We start from the raw sequence: 24,195 nt of genomic DNA, 5'->3' as shown, positions 1-24,195 counted from the left end.
GGAGGAACACTCCCAAACTCATTCTACGAGGCCACAATCACCCTAATACCAAAACCAGACAAAGATGTCACAGAAAACAGAAAACTACAGGCCAATATCACTGATGAACACAGATGCAAAATTCCTCAACAAAATACTAGCAAACAGGATCCAACAGCACATTAAAAGGATCATAAAGCATGATAGTGGGGTTTATCCCAGGAATGCAAGGATTCTTCAATATACGCAAATCAATCAATGTGATAAACCATATTAACAAATTGAAGGACAAAAACCATATGATCATCTCAATAGATGAAGAAAAAGCTTTTGACAAAATTCAACACCCATTTATGATAAAAACCCTCCAGAAAGTAGGCATAGAGGGAACTTACCTCAACATAATAAAGGCCATATATGACAAACCCGCAGCCCACGTTATTCTCAATGGTGAAAAACTGAAACCATTTCCACTAAGATCAGGAACAAGGCAAGGTTGCCCACTCTCACTACTATTATTCAACATAGTTTTGGAAGTTTTAACCACAGCAATCAGGGAAGAAAAAGAAATAAAAGGAATCCAAATCAGAAAAGAAGCAGTAAAACTGTCACCGTTTGAAGATGACATGATACTATACATAGAGAATCCTAAAGATGCTACCAAAAAACTAGAGCTAATCAATGAATTTGGTAAAGTAGCAGGATACAAAGTTAATGCACAGAAATCTCTTGCATTCCTATACACTAATGATGAAAAACCTGAAAGAGAAATTAAGGAAACACTCTCATTTACCATTGCGAAAAAAAGAGTAAAATACCTAGGAATAAAGCTACCTAAGGAGACAAAAGACCTGTATGCAGAAAACTATAAGACACTGATGAAAGAAATTAAGGATGATACCAACAGATGGAGAGATACACCATGTTCTTGGATTGGAAGAATCGACATTGTGAAAATGACTCTACTACCCAAAGCAATCTACAGATTCAGTGCAAGTCCTATCAAACTACAAATGGTATTTTTCACAGAACTAGAACAAAAATTTTCACTATCTGTATGGTAACACAAAAGACCCCAAATAGCCAAAGCAATCTTGAGAAATTAAAATGGAGCTGGAGGAATCAGGCTCCCTGACCTCAGACTATACTACAAAATGACAGTAATAAAGACAGTATGGTACTGGCACAAAAACAGAAGTATAGATCAATGGAACAGGATAGAAAGCCCAGAGATAAACCACACACATATGGTCACCTTATCTTTGATAAAGGAGGCAAGAGTATGCAATGGAGAAAAGACAGCCTCTTCAATAAGTGGTTCAGGGAAAACTGGACAGCTACATGTAAAAGAATGAAATTAGAACACTCCCTAACACCATATACAAAAATAAACTCAAAATGGATTAACGGCCTAAATGTAAGGCCAGGCACTATAAAACTCTTAGAGGAAAACATAGGAAGAACACTCTATGACATAAATCACAGCAAGATCCTTTTTGACCCACCTCCTACAGAAATGGAAATAAAAACAAAAATAAACAAATGGGACCTAATGAAACTTCAAAGCTTTTGCACAGCAAAGGAAACCATAAACAAGACGAATAGAAAACTCTGAGAATGGGGGAAAATATTTGCAAACGAAGCAACTGACGAAGGATTAATCTCCAAAATTTACAAGCAGCTCATGCAGTTCAATATCAAGAAAACAAACAACTGAATCCAAAAATGGGCTGAAAACCTATATAGACATTTCTCCAAAGAAGATATACAGATGGCCAAGAAGCACATGAAAAGCTACTCAACATCACTAATCATTAGAGAAATGCTAATCAAAACTAAAATGAGGTATCATCACCTCACACCCATCAGAATGGCCATCATCAAAAAATCTACAAACAATAAATGCTGGAGAGGGTGTGGAGAAAAGGGAACACTCTTGCACCATTGGTGGGAATGTAAATTGATACAGCCACTATGGAGAACAGTATGGAGGTTCCTTAAAAAACTACAAATAGAGCTACCATATGACCCAGCAATCCCACTACTGGGCATATACCCTGAGAAAACCATAATTCAAAAAGAGTCATGTACCAAAATGTTCATTGCAGCTGTATTTACAATAGCCAGGACATGGAAGCCACCTAAGTGTCCATCGACAGATGAATGGATAAAGAAGATGTGGCACGTATATACAATGGAATATTACTCAGCCATAAAAAGAAACTAAATTGAGTTCTTTGTAGTGAGGCAGATGGACCTAGAGACTGTCATACAGAGTGAAGTAAGTCAGAAAGAGAAAAACAAATACCATATGTTAACACATATATATGGAACATAAAAAAAAAAGAAAACTGGTTTTGAAGAACCTAGGGGCAGAACAGGAATAAAGATGCATACGTAGAGAATGAGCTTGAGGACACAGGGAGGGGGAAGGGTAAGCTGGGACGAAGTGAGAGAGTGGCATGGACATATATACACTACCAAACGTAAGGTAGATAGCTAGTGGGCAGCAGCCGCATAGCACAGGGAGATCAGCTCGGTGGTTTGTGACCACCTAGAGGGGTGGGATAGGGAAGGTTGGAGGGAGGGAGATGCAAGAGGGAAGAGATATGGGGATATATGTATATGTATAGCTGATTCACTTTGTTATACAGCATAAACTAACACACCATTGTAAAGCAATTATACCCCAATAAAGATGTTAAAAGGAAAAAAAGATCTCTGTTGACATAGCAATGTGTGATGTCCAATTTTCACGGAATTTTGTATGCTCCAGAGAATTTGTGAAATCTAGAGGTGATCAATACATTCTGGGATTTTTTTCCCCATCCTCAGAAAACTCCTAGACCATGAAGACTTCGATGCTAAGCCCTTTTTTGTTGATTATTTTTATAAATATGATAGGAAAGCTTTGGATTTCTCATATCCCCACATCCTCAATATTGAAGCATCGTTATAAAGATATGTTTTAAAAGGCATAAAATATTGTAAGAGTTTTAGGAAGCCTCAATAATTTTTTTATTTATAATTTTTACCTATCTATTATAATAAATTTTTAAGTTCCTTAGCTGTTTCTAAATAGTTACTTGAAACTATGAATTTTGGAAGACATTATTGAATATAGAACTTCCCATGCTAAAAGGTGACTAATTCTCCAAATGTTAACGGAGTTTACATTTAATTACTTTGGTTTCTTCTGTCAGAATGATAGAATTGCTTCTCTATTTCAACAGCTCACACGTTATCAATTGAGAAACTAAGATCAGCTCTGCCATTTGCCTCTGGGAGAGATGTTGCTCAGGTTGCTAACGGTGAACCTTACAGTGAGTTACAGTTGTCACGAACATGATACCAAAGCAGAGTTCAAAGACACAGAATCCACACAGCTCCAGGACATTTAGAGATAGCTAAGTTCTATAACGCAATATATAGAAATGGAGAGAAACATAGTAAGTGAATGTTTAATGATACCTAATGATTGTTTAATGATAACTTTGCTTATATATATATATATATATATATATATATATATATATATACACACACACACATATATTTGTAGTTATAAGGAAGGTACTTTGTAAGTTATTACATTATATACAGAAGACCACCTGCAATTCACACAATGCCTTTTTAAGCCATCACTCTTCATTTATAGAATTGGAAAGCTTCATGGACTAACTCTCACTAGGAATGGTCTCCTTCTGTTTATATAGAAATAAATGCAAAGAATAGACTACGATGGGCTGTGCTAGAAAATGTGATTCTGTAAGTTACTGAAACTCATTAGAGTCCTTCAGGGAAAAAAAATAATTTTTCCTGTTTTGTGATATAGCTTGTAAACTTATTATTTCCTCCCCCCCCCTTTTTGACCAAGACTACAATAAGTATATAGTTCTTTATACTGTCCAGTTATTTAGTGATTTGTAGATTATTTCATGTTTCCTCATCAGTAACTGCAAAATAGAGGGTTTATTGGCAAAAATCAATCCATCTGGTACTTCAGGTCTTGATTACATGGCTCATATTCTTCCATAAATTCCTGGTTTTTAGCGTTAGAAAATTGAAGTAAGAAGCATAACAAAAGTGAAGTGATTTGAGCACTATGTTTAATAGTTAGGCCACGAGATTTTAAACCGTTGGCAAAGGTAACAATCTCCTAATGTTTTACCAGAACGTTGCTGTCTGTATGCAAAAGAATCATTATATCTTAATCATTTAAGAATCATTTTTTGAGATGCCTCCACCCCCCAGTAATGTAAAAGAAATATTAGATGTGGCCTCTTGTCTCCAGGAACTTGTATTCAGTGAAGAAGTTAAGTCATTCGTATGTATATAATTATCCACACAAAGCAGAATGTAGTCAATGCCAGGTTGAATGCAGAGAAAGAAAAGTGCAATTTATTGAGAACCCGCTCTGTGCAAAAACTTTGTGTACATTATCTCACCTGATCCCAGCACCTCCTGAAGTGACCTCATTTTATACATGTGAGATTACCAAGTTTGGAAGGTCAAGGAGCCCATGTATGGTTTGTAAGTGAAGCTGAGAGTTGAAAACAGATCTCTTTGGACTCTGAGCCTATCTTCTTTTTTAATGTAGCAGTCTGCTCTCCTCACAGGAAAGGAGTGTGTGAGAATTCTGAGGGAAGACATATAGTGGGCCTATGTGCTTTTGAGAGGGCCTCGGAGACAAGATACAAATTGAGCTGAGTCTTGAAAGACTTCAGTGTGGGGGAAGAGGGAGGAATCAACTTTGAGGAAACAGCAGGCACCCTCATGCCTCAGTGTCTTTGCTCAGGCCAATCCCTCCGCATGGAATGCTTTTCCCTTTTCCTCAGCTGCTTCTATAGCCCATCCCCTGGAGGAGGTCTTCTCTAACCACACTTTCATCTGCAGCCTGCCCCCAGCCACTCCCCCCTTGCTTTCTGATCCTTCTTAACCTGGTCTACTTCGTTACCACTTCCAGCTTGCTGTATAATTTAGTTATTTATCACGTTTATGGACCATCTCCTGCCTTTAGAATAAAGCTTCAGGAGGACAGGGATTACTGTCTTTTTTTGTTCTCAGATATATTGTAGGCACCGAGGATAGTGCCAGGAACTTAGTTATTGAGTAGGTGCTCAGAAAATACTTGTTGTTGGAAGGTATGAAGATTTTGGGTTAAGAGTGAGCAAAGCATATTTGGGGCTCTAGTAAGACCAGTTGAGTCCTGTTGTTACAGATTCCAGTTGGAAAAATAGAACCAAATTGTGAGGACTTGAATCCTAAGCAAAGGGATTCGTTTATTTTTGGTAGGAATCGGAGAGCTTTCTGAAGATTTTATTTTAAATAATGATGTATTGATTTAATGATATAAAAGTAATATCCTATTAACATTTTATTACATTTCCTTCATTTCCTTTCCTCATTTCCTTTGGAGGGCTTTCTGTTTCACCTGGTAAAATTGGCTTAATCAATAGGGAAATAAACTGTCTCACATATGAAGAAGCTTTTAGGTAAGACAGTCTTCAAGGCTGGCTGATGAAATTGGTTAGAAATGTCTCCAGAGATCCAGCTTTTCTCTCTTTCCTCTCCCCCAGCTGCCCTCTCCTTCTGCCCAATGCTCTGTGCCCGCCTCCCCTTCTCCTCTGTTGCCCTTGCTGGGTTATTGTTTGGGGTTGACTCCTCTCATGACTACAAGTGGCTCCTGCCACCAACTAGGGCCAAAAGCTACCTTTTTGTTTGCTCTCAAAGCCATGGAATTGAAGTCCTCCCCTTTGGTATGATTGAGCCAACTGAGACATTTATTCAGTATCTGGCCGTATTAGACATCTGATAGATATTTGTGGATTGAGTCATCAAGATTGCATTGTTAGAAGACACATAGCTGTCTCTAGACAAGCTCCATAGCTGTGCCAGAAATGGCTGGAGGAGGCGGAATGGAGCCGCACCAGCTCCTAAGAGATGGAGGTTTGTATAAACGATGGCTGGTTTATTCATTTTCATGGGAAATACATACTTCCCACAAGGAGAAGACAAGTATGCTCCATTTACATTATCTTCAGAGACTGCAAGGCAAAGTGAGATGGATAATCTTGAAGGACTGAGGTGCAGTGACATCTTTGCAATGATCCCCAAGTTCTCTATCCTGTGGTCCCTGTTTCTCCTCTCTGGATACATAGTATCGATGCGTGACTTCTTAGACTTCTTTTCTTATAACTACAGGATGAGCACTGAAAGCTGAGAACTTAACCGTGGAAGGTTTAGTCAAAATAACTTATGTTGTACTTCAAGGAAATGATAATCGATCTAAAAAGTTTTCTTTTTAACAATATTAAAACACATTTATACATGTATAAATTATACACGACCATAATTGTTTTCATTTCAGACTTGTAACATGATATACTGAAGAAAACATAATTTGTAATTGAAACCAATTTGTGTGTCTATGTATATAATTTATAAAATGTGTATGTGTTTCCATACACTTATAGATTAAATACATATACATATATTTTAACTTAACCAAATCATGGACAATTTTTCATGTCAATAAATAAACATAAACATTCATCATCATTTTTAGCAGCTGCAGTCTTGGATTATGTTGAATCTGTTTTCTTTATTGTAAAAAAATATATATTCTTTTTCAGTAGGAAGATTTTAAAAGATCAACAAAGAATAAAATTACTTAAGGATCGTAAGACTCAATCAAAACTCTTTAATGCTTGGTTTTAAGTGGACCTTTTTTAGATCTATAATAATTTATTAAACTAATTTTGTTATTCTATTTGTTATTTTTCTTTATCACATTTTGTTTTTCTTTAATGGTATTCACTTTTGTCTATAGTTTTTATGCCTCAAATAGTAAGAAAATTTAATAATTTCTTATTGATTCTAAAGAATATGAGTTTCAGTGGAATTTTTGTCTACTCTGTATTTCTGGAGCTCTTACTTCAAGGCTAAACCCCAGAGTAAAGACAAATATTAGAAGCAGACACAGAACTTTAAATCAGTCATCGTAATGTAAATTCCTTTAAGTTCTGCTTATAAATTTGGATTCATTCCTGAAATCCCACTTCATATTAAGAAATATCAAAATTGATCAGAAAAAACAATGTACAAATGTGTGCACAGTTATAAGGATTTATAAAATATTCCAAATTAAGTACTTGCTGAAAGGTGTACTTACTAAGAAATCCTCCAGGGGATTTTTTGTTGCATGAGCTATTCTTCCTAAGGCTTTAAAAAATTATTAAAATGATGCTTACATTGAAGACGGTTTCTTTTTTTTTTTACAAAAATAAATTGCTCTTTAACAAGCATCAATATTCCCTTTCTGAAATTATCTAAAATTTTTTCTTGTTTATTCTTCCCACTAGAATTTAAGCTTCTTGAGAACAGGGTTAATGAAATGCCTGGCACATAGTGCATCCGTAGTACACATTTCCTGAATAAACAAATGTTTACAGAACCCTAAAGCCACATAAAAATTAGTGTCTGCTGTTGCTAACATTTTTGTTGCTAATCTGATGCTCATGAAGGACTCAAAATCTCCCACCCATGGCAGTTTCCTTCTTTTCCATGATTGCCTGTCCCTTCACTTTTAAGTGAGCTTCATTCCTGAACCATGTGAAATGCCACTCAGACAGTTTAGCTGGGGGTACGTGTTGGAAGTGTACAGAGACGTTCCAGAGTTGTGGGTTCTTAGGAATCATTCTAAGTTGTGGTCTCTTAACCTTACATTGCAAATGTTTTTGTGGAAAAGAATATTTTTCAGTATCAAATTATATTGATAGGATGTTGTCTCACTTCAGGCTTATAAGGTGGCAAAAGAAGTCAGACACCTTGCCAAAAAGTAAGACAGCAAGTGACAGGCCATGTGGGCTTCTGACCACAGTGCACGCTCTGAGCCACTAGCTGTGCCACCTCTGCTATGCGGTCATCCTGTCCTCTCCATTGTGGACGAGAAAGTGAATAGATTGTCTGCAACATGCTGAAACTTGCCTTAGGCAAGAGAGTTCGACAAAATGAAAATTCCAAGTATAGGAAATAGGAAGGAAGCTTCCCTTATCCTAACAAATTCACTGGACCCATTAATTTCCTCAGCTAAAAGACCATGTTCCCTAAATGGACTTGACATTCATTTAACAAAAATTGTTTGGCTTCTAAGTTGGAGAAAGAGATAGATGATTTATTTCTAAATCTGTACATAAGGTGAAGAATCCAGAAATAAGTTATAGGTAGCATTTTTCTTTCAAATACTTTGTCCATAAAGCAAGAAAAAAATTGGTTTTTATAAATACTTATCAGTAGAGTTTCTTATGCACACTCAAGTTTGAGAAGCACTAAGCAAAACTAAAGGAAAAAGCAAAGGGGACGTTTATGTACAGATGTCTGGACATTCGAGCTCTTCTTCCTTTGAACTAACTTTCAGATCGTACTGATGACTGGAGAGTGGAAGGTGCCAAAAGGTCACAGCTTGAAAACTCCATTCAGTCCCACAGTAAACTTGTTCACACAGCTGCTGCTTTCCTTTGCATGTTTTAATCAACCTTGAATTTTCAACCCTGTTCATTGAATTTCTTAGATAAAAATTAAAAACAATTTAAAACATATATGCCTCTACAACTTTATAATCTGTTAACAAATTTGTCATGATGATTAAATCAAAGAGTCCCATCTTCAGAGAGGTTTAGAAAAGAATAAGAGGTTAGGAGTTAAAGAATAAATGAAAATGTTTCTATGATGTGACTTCAGTGTATAAGATAAAATAAATGTTTTTCCTATAACATGGTTACATTCTTAGGGAAATCGGATGCAATGCTCAAACCGTTATGGAACAATTATAAGAAAAATATATAAGCAAGTAGGTATTAATACAGTAATACAAAAAAATAGGAACTGCTTATTGAACGCTTACTATCTGATAGTCCCAAGCTTGCTAATTTTGAAAAGGTTCCCAGGTAAAGGCAACATGCAGCAAGTTTTGAAGTCTAATTTACTTTAAATTATGAAGCATCCAAGGAGCGTGATAGATGCGATATTTTTGAAAGATAAACTGGGTGGGTGAGTGTGTGTGTGTGTGTGTGTGTGTGTGTGTGCGCGCGCGTGTGTGTGTAGGCATGATTGCGAGGGCAGATATTGGATTCAGGGATCAGCTTAAAGGTTACTGGTTGATAGGTGATTTGGAACTAGACTTAATGTTGTTTGTGGAAATGGATGGTAAGCAGTAAATCTGAGAAAGATAAGAAAAAAGAGGAAACAAAAGGACTCAGTGGTTTAGTTAAAAGAATATTGAAGGAGAAAGAAGAATCCCAGCCCTGTCTGGGCTTGTGAACTTTGTCAGTGTTGAGATAGGTTAGGCTGTGCTTTTATGTAGAATACATTAGAAATCTGCTGTGTTAAGTGTGTGCTGGTGGTGGTAGTTAGAGGGGGTTTGGTTGCTAAACAAGACACAAGATAGCAACAGCATGAAATTAAAGGCTGCCTCCCTGTGAGCGGTCTGGAGAGGCCCAGCTCCAGTCACCCTTCCTCTGGAAGGGCCGTATCAACACCTTTTCTCTGGGTCAGAGCCAGTTACTGGGCATGGGATACTCTTAACCAGTGGACCTAAAGTGGAGTCTTGGACAGTTTGTTTCTTGTACCCTGCTGGTGGACACAGGCATATTCTTGCCCTGTAGCCAGATTCGTGGCGAGAGCCCTTCAGAGGGCCTCAGCTAGACCAGGTCAGTCCATGAGTCTGATTTTACTAGTGAAGAATGCTGACGTGCTGGTACAACCCCCCCGCCCCCGCCAACTCCTGGGACCCGTGGTACAAAGCAGCACTATTAATAGGTGTGTTTCACGCCTTAACCAGGGAGCCATGCAGGCACATGTCTTATTTCAGCAAATTAGAAATGCTGGAAATAACCCTCACAGCGCAAGTGCCAATGACCATTTGAGATATTCATGTGGGTTGTGTCATTTAGAATATTGCAAATATTACAAACCCTTTCTAGGTACGTGTATTTGATAAACCACAGTGTAGCCATATTTGCAGGTACTACCATTTTAGAAACTCTAAAAAGGTACTCTTGAAAATGACTGGCAAACTGTTGTGTTATTTCATTTCCCTCCAAAATTAATACATACATCTAGCTCTAAGCTTACTGTTTAACTTTTATAGAGTTTTAAAACCAAATTCCTAGATTTCACAAGCGGAGGCATTGCAAATAGCCTTCTAGTTTATTGAGCGTGACTGACATGTTCTGTATTTCAGAAACTACTCAGACTTTCTAATTGTATTTTTTCTCCCTTCCTTCTCCATCCCCCAGATGAATCATCTCCTAAGGAAGTCAGCAGGGTAAGTAACGTGAATATCATTTTTGGTACCACAATATAGGAAATAAATTCTTTTGTATATTTTCAGTGTGCTAACGTGTTTAAGTGTTAGAAGAATAATTACAAAAAGTGAGTGCCCTCTCCAGCGTATCACTCATCAGTATGGAGTAAAGCCAGTGAGGAGAGAGGTGTGAAATTGGAGGCCTCAAACTGAATACAGCTAACAGATGCGTTCCATTTGGCCTGCCCATGCTTATGGGGTTTTCTGAATTTTTTGCCAACATTTAGATGTTGAGAGAGTGCATATTAAGATTGGATTTCTGGCTTCTCTTGAAAAACCGTAAGATAAGGCAGCACTGACACCGAGTTCCCATGTGGCGACGGTCTGCTCAGGCCGCTTCCTCACCGTCCCCTGCTCAGTGGCTTTGCACGTGTGCTACTGGGCTAACCCTGCCTTTAAGTTCATGCACCTTCTTTCTGGGAGAACAAAAGGTGACAACTCGTGAGCTGAAGACGTGATGTTCTTCGGTACTTTTAGAAATACTAAATGCATCGTTCTCACGTTCAAGAGAAACACTTAGTGTTAAAGTTATGAGACTTAAATTTAAAAGCTTATGGGAAATGAGTATCGAGAGCATTTTAGCATGCCATGTTTAATGCTACAAAATTATAATTCTGTAATTACATGTGAAAAAGAATCTTAACTATATATCCTGTTTACAGATAAAGATCTTAAAATGTGGATTCAGTGTTGAAAATAATCAGAATTGTATCTGATGCAACCTTATGTAAGAGATCACTCTTTATCATAAGATATAAACTGAAGTACTGTTCTCAGGATCACATATATAGATCTATTCCTTTATTTTTAATTATCTGTAGAAAGGAATCTTTAAAATGACGAGGACCATTGTTGGAGACTGGGCAGAATTTCTTCTGTCCCTAGCAACCTAACAGACTGTAAGAGTTCTGGAAGTCTCAGGGCTTTCCTGGGCACTACTAACTTCACATTTACAGGATTCACACCTGGAAAGTTCCCAAGACTGAGTGCTTCGAGGTATATTAGGGGACAGAGGGATCAGCCTGGAATTTTACAGCTACTGAGAGCAGCAGAAATGGCTGAAAAGCCATGTTTGAGGATAAAAGAATATTCTCACAAGTGGACCTGGGCCGTCATAAGATACTGGGGTGTCGATATTGGCAAAGCTACTGTCTCAGATCTCTGAGATAGTACCAGGTGTCTATAAAACCAGGACAGTAGGAAAGAAACCTACAACTTACTCATCAATATTCTTGTTTTAGAATAACTTTAGTTTATAGGGAAACCCTGACCTCAATTTAACCTTTATAGCCTTCAGAAGATTTTAGACATTGTTGTTGTTTTTGAGAGAAGTGGGAAAAGAGATGCCCAGAAAGGTGATTTCAACCCACCCCATGTTTTCCTTACACCCTGTTCTGCTCACAGCAAAGACCAGAGCTGCCCTTCTGATACCTTGCTTATTTCAATATGTTAACTCTATCCACCTGTTTGGTGGAACTCGCCCTTCACCTCCAGGGTCCCCCAGTTTAAAGATTTTGTACCATACTCTCTGTCATAACTGATTTTGTTACTGCAGCTCACTCTTTCAATTATAAGCCAGGTTCTATTTGGGGAGAACAGCTATATAGACAAGGAGTAGACTTTTTAATTGAATGCATTTCTATATATTTTAGTTATGCAAAATATCGCCACAAGACATCTTGGATTCAGGTTGCCACCTACTTCTTACTATGCCAGTGCCTTCTTCCGGGTGAAGAGAGAAGAGATGCAGACAATACCACACACTATCTTTAAGCCCATTAGAAATGATGATAAACTATACATAGTCATTTTTTCTTTGCTATTATTTTATAAAATTCTTTTACTTTATACCAAATTTGGAGAAAATGCAATTCCAGGTGAGAAATCATAATTATATGAACAGATAACCTAGAATGGTATCAGTTGCCAGGATCTTTAAAAGTTGGTTTTTTTTGGTTTTTTTTTTCTGAATATACCCCAGATCTTGGTCAGTTCTGATACATAGAATTTGCATTATAAAATAGTATACCAATGTTTTAAGTTAAAATTAAGCTTTAGAAATCCTAGTGCAAACTTTTGGTAACTGGTGACTGGCCACAGGGCACATCCATTGTCAAAAGCATGCTCTTGAGTGAGGCAGATTCTTACCCCTCCAGGCGGTTCCGGTTATTGTGACATACTTTCTCACTTAGCGCCAAACAACCTCTCTTTAATTGCCATCGACTAGTATTGTTTTGACTTTTGTAGCAGCTCCAAAAAGGCTATACCCCCTACTCCATACAGAGCTCTTTAATTAGAGGGATTGTGTTCTGTCTTTCCCAGTGAGACACACTCACTTAAAATAATTTTTTTTCCCGTGGGCCTCCTTAGGGTCTGGGTTGACGTTCTCTGGACAGAGTATGCATTATTAATATATTTTTTAGAAGGTGGAGGCAATGCCATGACGTTATAGGCCAATTGTGGCTTGACCCTGGTAAGACGAGGTAGGCCAGGTAGCCCTCGGACACTATGTATCTGTAATAGGGTTTAGGGAGAATTAGCTTTTCCAAGAAACTATAGGACATTCTGGTTATTGATCCAGAAATGGAAGATGTTTTTTCCATGAAGTCAAGTCAGATCTATAAGTCTGAAGCCCTTTCTCCGTCCCCTCTTTCTTCCTCTCTTTCTCCTTCCATCCCTCCCTCTCTCCGTGCCTTCCTCCTTACCTGCCATTCCATAGACAAATATTTCTTGGGCATTTATATGCCAGGCACTGTTCTAGGTTTTAGGGATACAGTGCAGAACAGTATTCCAGTTATCATAGTATGGAAGGTGGTGGTGGAGACAGTTGCAAGTTTTTTTTAATTTTTATGTATCAGGCAGTGATAAATATTATGATAAGTACATAGAAGAATAAAGCAGAATGAGCTGATAGAGAGTGATGGTGGATTAGGAGTGGTCTTAACTGTAGAGACAAAGCCAGGACAGAGGATGTGGTGCTAGGGGTGTGAGTGTGCAGCCAGGGATGGCTCACCAGGGTAATTGAGGAAATATTATGGGAGATGAAGGAGGGAACCATGCTGAGAACTGTGGGAGGAGCACTCCAGGCAGACGGCACAGCAAGTGCAAGGGCCCAGAGGCAGGAAGGTTCACGTTACAGAAGGAGGTCATCTGGGCCAGAACTGAATGAGTGCAGGAAAGAGCCCTGGTCAGAGAGGTTGAGGCAGGAGGGGGTCTAGAGGGATGTGGTAGCTGTCATATCTGTGTCATTTGTTTTCATCTAGTCAGCGAAGTTAATCTTTTATTTGACTATTATTGTTGTTGTTGTTGTTAAGTGGTTCCAGCTTCTGACAGGAAAAGAGAGAGAAAACAAGATAAGAAGAGTATTTGGGTCCTGAGTGCTAGAATATGAGAAGTTTAGCCAGGTCTAGAATTCGTGGGTACTGTCTTTGTCGCTCAAAATGCTGTAGATACGTTTCATTATATTCTAATTTTTATATAGCAGTTTTAGTCTTATGAAATATGTCCTGAGGAAAAACACTGATTCAAGGCTACTTGGTCAAAGGACACAAATATTTTATGACAATTAATATACATTGTTAAGTTGGTTTATCAAATTATTGTTCCAATTTAAGGTTTCATTTTAACCCAATTTGATTAGCAATTATATCTCTTCTTGTGTAAATGGCATGCCATTATTTTAATATTTTTTTAAAGCAAATAAACATATTGCCATATGTTAACTATGTTTCTTTTTGTGTGAATTGCATCTCTATGTCTTTTGCGTGTGATACATTCAAAAGAACTTCTCTGGTATAGTGTAAATCACACTTAGATTTGAATTTCTACTTTGCCACTCTTCATCTGGGTGACCTTTTAAAAAAATAACTTTTAAAAGGCTCAAATGTAAAATGGGGACAAAATCTACCAAACCTAAGGTGTGCAATAGGATGAAAATTTATATTCTTATATTCATTTCTAGAACACCAAAAATAAACTTTTTAAAAGCAGAGGGAATTAATGAAAAGAAATTAATGGCCCACAATTTAAAATACAGTCTTGATTAATAATGAAAAAGATATTTTCTTAAATAGATCAATAAAATAGGCTGTGTTTGGCACTCTATTCAAGAAATAAGAAAATAACGAATATTAAGGAATGCGAAAGGAAAGATAACTATAGTGCAGGCAACGGGGCGATTATTACTCATTTAATAAGGAATAGTAGATACTAATGCATTTGAAAAATTAGATGTAATGGGAAATTTTAAGGAAATTATGAATTATTAAAATTGATTGAAAAAGAGTTAAGAAACCTAAATATATTGTTAACCAACGAAAAAAAACTGAAAAGTTATTAAAAGACCCCCCTAAAATGGCACCATACCCAAAAGCTTTTACTGGATAATTCCACCAAACATAAAAAAGGAGAAAATTCCTACATAATATAAAGTATGTATTTCCAAAGTTAAGAAAATAACTTATCTCACTCAAGACCGAATTTTATTCCTAAAACAAAAATTAGAGCATTATACAAAATAGAAAAAGTATTGACCAGTTTTACTAGCGCAAACGTGAGTGCAGAAATCTTAATAAATTCGGCAGGACTTTCATTGCCAAGGGTGGTGGCAGGTAGAGGCTAGTGCGGTCATCGTGGTGAGAGATGAAGATGGCTTGTCCCCGGCTGATGAGGATGGAGGTGGGGAGAAGTGTTTGGATTTGGTAGACTGAATTCTACGTATATTTGGAAAGTAGAGTGAACAAGAACTGCCGATTAATCAGACGTCTGGTATAAAAAGAGACAAAAAAGAGCAATGATCGCATCGAGGTTTTGCCTGAGCAGATGGAAGGGTGAGTTGCTACTACTTAGATGGGAGTGTTTGCCAGAGGGGCAGGTCAAGGTGTGTGTGGAGGAGGGGGAAACAGAAGCCACTACTGGGTGCTTAGTCTTAGATGTGCTAAGTCTGAGCTACTAGTAGATTTCTAAATAGAGATGTTAAGTAGTTGGCTGGGTATATTTAAGTCTGGAGTGTAGGGAAATGATCTGGATTAGAGATAGAACTCTGAGAAGTCTTAGTAACATGGACGAGTTGAGAATCATCAGCATGTAGGGTGGTATGCGGAGTGGTGAGGCTAGATGAGATCACCTAGGAAGTGCCTGTGGTTTGAGAAGAGGATAAAAACCAAAGGCCAGCCCCGGCACAGAACATTTAGAAGCCTGAGATGGGAGGAGGACCTACAGAGACTGAAGAGAGGTGTCCAAGGGGCAAGAGGAGGACCAGGGGTGTGTGCATCCTGGCAAGGAGGAGAAATTATGTCAAGACAGAGAGAATGATCACCGGTGTGTTAAATGCTGCCTGTATTTCAAGGGTAATGAAGCCTGAGAGTTGACAACTGGATTTGGCAATGTGGAGTCATTGGTGACATAAGTAAGAGCTGTTTCACTGGAGATATTAGGTTGAGTTTGAGAGAGAGAGAGAGAGAGAGAGAGAGAGAGAGAGAGAGGAAAGAGGGAGAAGGAGAAGGAGAGGGAGGGAGAGGGAGAGGAAGAAGAGAAATTGTAGGCAGCAAATATAGACAATTGTTTTACGGAGTCTTGCCTTAAAAGAGAGAAGAGAAATAGGGTGGTAGCTAAATAGGGAGCTGAGATATTTTTCTTGAGATACAATTGACACATAATCTTTCGTTAGTTTCAGGTATACAACATAATGATTCAATATATGTGCATAGTGTGAAATTATCCTCACAATAGGTCTAGTTAACATCCACCACCACACATAGTTATAAATGTCTTTTTCCTTGTGGTGAGAACTGTAAGATTTACTCCCTTTAGCAAGTTTCAAATATCCAATACAGTCCTATTAATTATAGTCACGATGCTGTGCATTATATCCCCAGAACTTACTTATTTTATAACTGAATGTTTGTATCTTTTGACCACTTTCCAGTCTCCACCCCTGAGATATTTTCTTTTTAAAATGTTTGGTTTGTCTTTTTAAAAATGGGCTAAATGACAACAGAAATATACTAACGAAAATAATACAGTCGAGAGAGAAAGCATGATGATCTGGGACAGGGGGCAAGTTGGCTGCTGCACAGCCCTTGAGTGCTCAAGGGGCCTCACCCACCTTCGGCAGCCTCCCCAGGACACATCAAGTCTTTTCCTTCGCAACTAATTCCCATTTACTCACTTTCAATTTCTTTTTATACCACATCAGTCTTAAAAAGAATTTTTAATTGGTTATCAGAAAACAAATATAACCAAAGAAACAAAATAGGGGAAGAAACAGAAGAGGAGAAATAAAAATTGGAATAGTCAGTACTTTTCTATGAATAAGCAGGCTGTTAACTTCCAGTTACGTGAAACTGAACCAAAGTAGGTTGCTTCACTTGTGTAAAGTTGACCTTAAAAATAAAAGACAGTTATTTTACCAGCAAGGTATGTTTTTTTCAGGAGTAGCAGAGAATTGCAATTTGGGATAAGAATGTTATAGCAAAGACTGTAAGCAAGTCCAGACAAAGAAGAGGAATGGTCTTTTACAGAGGAAAAGGGGAGGTTTGGAGGGGCTCTTGATAAGCAAGGAGTCCACTGGAGGAAACTGGGAGTTCAGAGTGTAGTGTCTTTTCATTGGCTGAGTTGTGACAGTCTCTTGTTGGCTGGGCTGTGCCTGGGCGGGGTGAAGATTTTCTTTTCTTCTACTGGGTAGTTAGGTAGTAAGCAGCCTTCTCCCAGTTGGAGATGCAAGGTAGTCTCTTCCTGTTTGGGGTCTGCATGAGAGTTCCCCCTTCTGCCCTTAACTGATTCCAATTTAAATAAGGTTTCCTTTATTTATTTTTACATGTCTTAGGGAAGGATACCAATCAATTATTCTTAAGGGCAAAGTTTTTATTGTCATTACTAAATTCCATAAAAGTACAAATCTGTTTATATAATCTTACATCCATCTTTAGTAAGTTTCAGAGACATACTATTAAAATGTGGTTCGCTGTTCAGTAAGTGAAGGTGATATACAAACAGCGAGAGTAGGTGGACACATGGCAGAATTATCTGGAGTAATGTTTCATGTTACCTGTACCCCGCCTCCAGCTGATAATCACGGGGCTCATGTGCTGTGGCCCAAGGACAGAAGTTAGAATGTGTGGAGAAGCAGACAGAAAGCATGTCTTCTAAAATCTCCCTATATATAATTTACTTTAATCAGGATTTGGCTAAGAGGTGGGGTTTGGACAGTTGAATATGATACTTAGAAACAAGGCCCTAGAGGACAGGCAGGTCACCGTCCCATTGATTATCAGCATATCTGTAGGACGGAGAAGCCAGAGCTGGCAGAGATGTAGCATTCCTATCAGGGAAAGTGAAATTCTGGCATTTTGGATTTTAAATATCAAAGAGCGCAACAAGTATTTCTCACCCTGATGGAAAATCACCCACTTTCCTGAGGAATACTGGCTGGAAGCCTGCAAGCAGGGTCTGTGTTTTCCATATCACACCGGTCAAAATAGCTTCAGGCACTCCAACTTGAGTTTTGTGGAAACCCCAAAGAAAATGTCTCATAAAGCATGGCATTGTTTGTTTTAGCTAAATTTCATTTCACAGGCTTTGCCGCTAGTTATTAACTATAGCCATAGAAACCCGTGTGGAGTATCAGTTCTAAGCACCTCGGTTTCCTGAGAGAACTAGTTGCAAAATATTTCCCTATGTAACTGAATGCATCCATCTGCTCTACGAAAATATTTCATTCTATTTACATACTGGAAAACGGTGGTCAAAGATAGTGATTTTTGTTTGCTTGTACTAAGGATGAAACCCATAATCTTAACAATAAATTAAACATACCAATCATCTGTCTATTAAAGTTTGTTCCTGATCAATGATAATAAAATGGTATGAGTGATGTATAGAAGAATACAGATCCTATTAATCATGACGGTGGTGATTAAAAACAATATCAAACCATTATGATAATTCTTTTAAAAAATGGGAACTGAACACATTCTTCTTTCACAAGATTTTAAATTATTACCTGTTTTTTAAGACCCTTCTTGGCAACCACAACTTTATTTTAGAATATAGATGCTGAAAAGTGTTAACAATGGAGAAACAGTATTAAGCTGTTTGGTCTTAGTAGAGTTTGGTCTTGGCCACAGAACCAAAGGCTAATTAAAGGCCATTGTTTTGTGCACATTTCCTTATTGAATGAAAAACGAAAATAGTAATGATCCAGCCAAAGAGTAGTTGTGCATAAAATCCAGTTTCTCCTAGATCGCAGTTTATTACATTAAAGGTGGCAACAAAGTCATAAATATGTTTCATTTTTGCCGTAGATGTTATCACAAGCTGATATTTTCTTGTTTATCACTTTCTCCTCACTGGGATTTAAATTCCGTGAGCGTTAGAGCCTTATCTGATACTTACAATAGTGCTTGACACGTTGGTGAATAAATATTTGTTTAAAAAGACTTATTTACTTACTGACATTCAGAAGTATACCTACTAGGTAAAGCCCTTAGATACATCTTTTGTTTCTCTAACCTTCTCTTTATTCATCTTCTCCTGATAACTTAATTTGTTTTCTATTAGCGGTCTTAAGTGATTTGAATCTATTTTACTTGAGTGATTTGAAACTATTTTATCTTGAGTGATTTGAAACTATTTTATCTCCTGGAGTCATTCTTCCTAAATTAAATTTTTATTATGAAAAGCCCTTTCATCTCATGGACCTTTTTGCCCTAAATTAAATTAGTTAATAATAGTCCTTTGAAAACTTAAGTGTTCTTTAGGAATATTAGTTTTTATTATTTCTGTCCTTGTGTTGAGCTGATGATGTGTTTTCAAAAGAATGCCTCCCTCATTTATAGACTCTCAGCCTGCTTGCTTTCGCCGCTTTTAACGTGAATTTACTGTCTTTCGTAAGTGTAAGCTGTGATCATTCTGTCCTCATGTCCTGCTCGTTGCTCTCCTGCCTTCCTCCTGTTTTCTCCATCCTTTGCAGCTTTTCGTAAGACGCTTCCTCTGAACTAGCGCCACGTGTAGCCTTCCCTCTGCACTCAGTTATGTGGGAGGACAAGCGAGGCAGCTTCCTCTTAGTGTTAGGATGGGCTCAGTTAGTTAAGATGAATATCTACTAATCCCTTGCTTGCTGTTGAGGACTTCTTTTAAAATAAGCATTTGCAAAAGGGTCAGTAGCACCCTCTTTCCTAGCCCTGTTCTCTTTTTCTCCCACGATGCCTTTGAGGCCACAGGTTTTCTTAACTGTTCATTGCGATTGCTCATCCTTAGAGTAGTTAAAATTCTTCTGCCTATGGTGTTTGTGTGAAGTAAATGACCTATATTTATAACTTATTTTCCTCTAAAATACTCAAATCATTTTGATAACTTGATCTTTAATATATAACATTGAAAAATGTTTGCCACTTTCTTGTCAAGTTAAACATGCATTTACTTTTTGACCCAGGAATATCCCTGTCATGTATTTGCCTAGTATAATTTTGTTTCTATTTTTTTCTGAGAATTAAGTATTACTTTTTAAAAAATTTATTTTTTATTGAAGTATAGTTGCTATGCAATATTATATAAGTTACAGGTATACAGTTTAGTGATTAACAATTTTTAAAGGTGATACTTCATTTATAGTTATTATAAAATATTGGCTATATTCTTCATGTTGTACAACATATTCTTGTAGCTTATTTTATATGTAATATAATAGCTTGTACCTCTTAATCCTCTACCCCTGTATTGCCCTTCCCCACTTCCCTCTCCCCACTGGTGACCATTAATTTGTACTCTATATCTGTGAGTCTGCTTCTTTTTCATTTTATTCACTAGTTGTATCTTTTATATTCCACATATGATATCATACAGTATTTGTCTTTCTATTTCTTATTTCACTTAACATAATGCTCTCCAAGTCCATCCATGTTGCTGCAAATGGGAAAATTCACTTCTTTTTTACCGCTGAGTAGTACTCCATTGTATATATATAACACATCTTCTTTAGCCATTCATCTGTTGATGGACACTTAGGTTGCTTCGATATCTTGGCAATTGTAAATAATGCTGCTATGAACACTGGGGTACATGTGTCTTTTTGAATTAGTGTTTTGGGGTTTTTTTGGATATATACCCAGGAATGGAATTGCTGAGTCATAAGGTAGTTTTATTTTTAGTTTTTTGAGAAACCTCCATACTGTTTTCCACAGTGGCTGCACCAATTTACATTCCCACCAGCAGTGCACAAGAGTTCGCTTTTCAACAACATGTGTTATTTGTGATTTTTGATGATAGCCATTCTGATAAGTGTGAGGTAATATCTCACTGTGGTTTTGATTTGCATTTTCCTGATGATTAGTGATGTTGAGCATCTTTTCATGTGCCTCTTGGCCATCTGCATTTCCTCTTTAGAAAAGTGTCTATTTACTTCTTCTGCCCAATTTTTAATCAGTTGTTTTTTTTCATGTTGAGTTGTATGAGCTGTTTATGTATGTTGGATGTTAACCCCTTATCAGTCATATCATTTGAAAATATCTTCTCCCATTCAGTAAGTTGTCTTTTTGTTTTGTCAATGATATCCTTTGCTGTGCAAAGGCTTTTAAGTTTAATTAGGTCCCATTTATTTATTTTTGCCTTTGTTTCCTTTGCTCTAAGAGATCCAAAAAATATTGCTGTGATTTATGTCAGAGTGTTCTGCCTATGTTTTCCTCTAGGTGTTTTCTGGTATCTGGTCTTACATTTAGGTCTTTAATCCATTTTGAGTTTATTTTTGTGTATAGTGTTAGAGAATGTTCTGGTCTCATCCTTTTACATGTAGCTGTCCAGTTTTCCCGACACCACTTACTGAAGAGACTGTCTTTGCTCCATTGTATATTCTTGCCTCCTTTGTCATAGATTAATTACCTATATAAGTGTGGGTTCATTTCTGGGCTCTCTATTCTGTTTCATTGATCTTCGTGTCTGTTTTTGTGCCAGTATCATACTGTTTTGATTACTGTGGCTTTGTAGCTGTAGTCTGAAGTGGGGAACCATTACTCCTCCAGCCCTGTTCTTTTTCTCAAGATTGTTTTGTCTGTTCGAGGTCTTTTGTGTTTCCATACAAATTTTTAAACTATTTGTTCTAGTTCTGTGAAAGATGCCATTGGTATTTTGATAGGGATTGCACTGAATCTGTAGATTGCCTTGGGACGTATGTCATTTTAACATTATTGATTCTTCCAATCCAAGAACACTGTTTATCTTTCCAAATGTCTGTGTCTTCTTAAATTTCTTTCGTCAGTGTCTTATAGTTTTCCAAGTACAGGTCTTTTGCCTTCTTAGATAGGTTTATTCCTAGGTATTTTATTCTTTTTGATGTGGTGGTAAATGAGATTGTTTCCTTAATTTCTCTTTCTGATAGTTCATTGTTAGTGTATAGAAATGCAACAGATTTCTGTATGTTAATTTTGTATCCTGCAACTTTACCAAATTCATCGATGAGCTCTAGTACTTTTCTGATGGTGTTTTTAGGGTTTTCTGTGTATAGTATCATGTCATCTGCAAACAGTGACAGTGTTACTTTTTCGTTTTCAATTTGTATTCCTTTTATTTCTTTTTCTTCTCTGACTGCTGTGGTTAGGACTTCCAAAAGCATGTTGAATAAAAGTGGCGAGAGTGGACATCCTTGTCTTGTTCCTGATCTTAGAGGAAATGCTTTCAGCTTTTCATCATTGAGTATGATGTTAGCTGTTGGTTTGTTACATGTGGCCTTTATTCTAATATAATTGAAAACCTGTGTTCACAAAATGACTTCTGCAAGAATGTTCATAACAGCTTTATTCCCAACATTCCAAAGCTGGAAACAAAAACATCCCAGATATCCAACAATAGTAGAACAGATAAACAATTTGTGGTATATTTATACCACAGATGCTACCAGAAATAGAAAGGAACAAGCTACCAGAACACACACCAACATGGATGAATATCAATAATACTATGTTGAACAAATAAAACAAGATTCAAAATAGTTCATGTGTGTGATTCCATTTCCATAAAATTCTTAAAACAGGCACCACTCTAGTGGGAAGATGGTTAATTAAGAAGGACCATGGGAGGGACTTTATAGAAAGATGAAATATTCTATACCTTTATTATTATTGCTGAGATGTTTATTATTTATTTTAAAAATTACATTTATTTTAAAAATTATTTTCCTTTTCTTTTCTTGAGAAATAATAATTGTATATGTCTAAAGTATACGGGGTGATGATTTGATATATGTTGTAACATGATTACCACAATAAAGTTAATTAATACAGTCATCACTCACATAATTACTTTTTTCTTTTTTTGTGTGTGGTGAGAATGCTGAAGATCTACTCTTAGCATATTTCAGGTATGCAATACAGTATTCAGGTCTTACATTTAAGTCTTTATTTCTAGTTGATTTTTGTGTATGGCATATGATAAGGGTCCAATTTCATTCTCTTGTATGTGAATATCCAGTTTTCCCATCAACATTTATTGAAGTGACTATCCTTTCAATGCTGTGTATTCTTGTTGCCCTTGTTAAAGAGTAGTTGACCTTATATGCATGGGTTTATTTCTGGGCTCTCTATTCTGTTCCATTTGGTAAGTGTCTGTTTTTATGACAGTACCATACTGTTTTGATTACTATAGCTTTATAATATAGTTTGAAACCAGGACGTGTGATGCTTCCACCTTTTTTCTTCTTTCTCAAGATTGCTTTTGCTATTCAGAGCCTCTTATGGTTCCATACAATCTTAGGATTGTTTATTCTATTTCTAGGAAAAATGCCACTGGAATTTTGATAAGGATTGCATTGAATCTGTAGATCACTTTGGATACCACTGACATTTTAACAATATTAATTCTTCAAATTCATGAGTATGGGGGTATCTTTTCATTTATTTGTGCTTTCTTGTATTTCATTCATCAATGTTTTATAATTTTTAGCATACAGATCTTTTACCACCTTGGTTAAATTTATTCTTAAGTATTTTATTCTTTTTCATGCTATTGTAAATGAGACTGTTATTTAATTGCTTTTTCAGATAGTCTGTGAATAGAAATGCAACTAATTCCTGTATGGTGATTTTGTGTGTCTTAATTAGTGTATATGTTACAAGAATGTATCTGTTTGTCAAAACTTAATGAATTGTACATTTCATTTTTGTATATTTTAGTATTTCTTACATTTACCTAAAAATCTAAAACATATTGACAACTAGTTAGTAGGTTTGCTATTTTCAGTGACATGGCTTAACAATTCCGAAACTACTTCCGTATGTTCTAGGCTTGAGAAAATATGTAAATATGTTATAGTCATTGCCAGTAAGATATTTCATTGTTGGGTAAGGAATTACAGATATAGAAATGGGGAATATTAGAATGTGTACACTGTGGTGTTTGGTTGAAATTGAAAGTATCAGTAAGAACTCATAGTTTTTAATCTTTTACTCTACATGTATTTATAAATAAATAAGTAAAGAATTACATATTTGTATATATGTATATATATATTTACATAAGGCCCTCTCATATATATATATATATTATATTTGTGTCGATAAGGAGCCTAGAAGCAATGACAGCAGTGGGCACATATAGCTCCAGCTCTTAGATTTTAAATGTCATTTGCCACTAAAAGGATCTAGGACTTCTTTTAAGAAACAAAAATGGCTGGTTCAAGCGCTAGCAAAATATTTGATGAGAAAGTAAGAAAGTCTTGAAAGCATCATGAAAATTTGTCAAAAGGGCATAGGAGATATCTTAAAGGGCTTCCCATTGGTCAAATCTGGGGCAATTTGAGCATTAAAATGCATGTATAACAGTATTAATTAATATTAATTACACATGTTGAATAAAAAAAGCAT

General features: G+C 36.7%; 1 protein-coding gene across 1 annotated transcript in view; it reads left to right on the top strand.

Moving 5' to 3' along the window:
- PDE10A (phosphodiesterase 10A) overlaps window positions 1-24,195 on the top strand; it is a gene marked incomplete at its 5' end in the record, with an annotated part of 578,327 nt that overhangs the window by 458,709 nt on the left and 95,423 nt on the right. The window contains one exon of the mRNA XM_082669118.1: window positions 10,278-10,306. Coding sequence (XP_082525244.1) covers window positions 10,278-10,306 — 29 coding nt within the window. The remainder of the gene's footprint in view (window positions 1-10,277; window positions 10,307-24,195) is intronic.

The sequence above is a fragment of the Grampus griseus genome (genome assembly GCF_964374135.1).
Source record: "Grampus griseus genome assembly, chromosome: 13".
In the NCBI taxonomy this organism is placed as follows: domain Eukaryota; kingdom Metazoa; phylum Chordata; class Mammalia; order Artiodactyla; family Delphinidae; genus Grampus; species Grampus griseus.
This window is presented reverse-complemented; position numbering and strand designations above follow the sequence as displayed.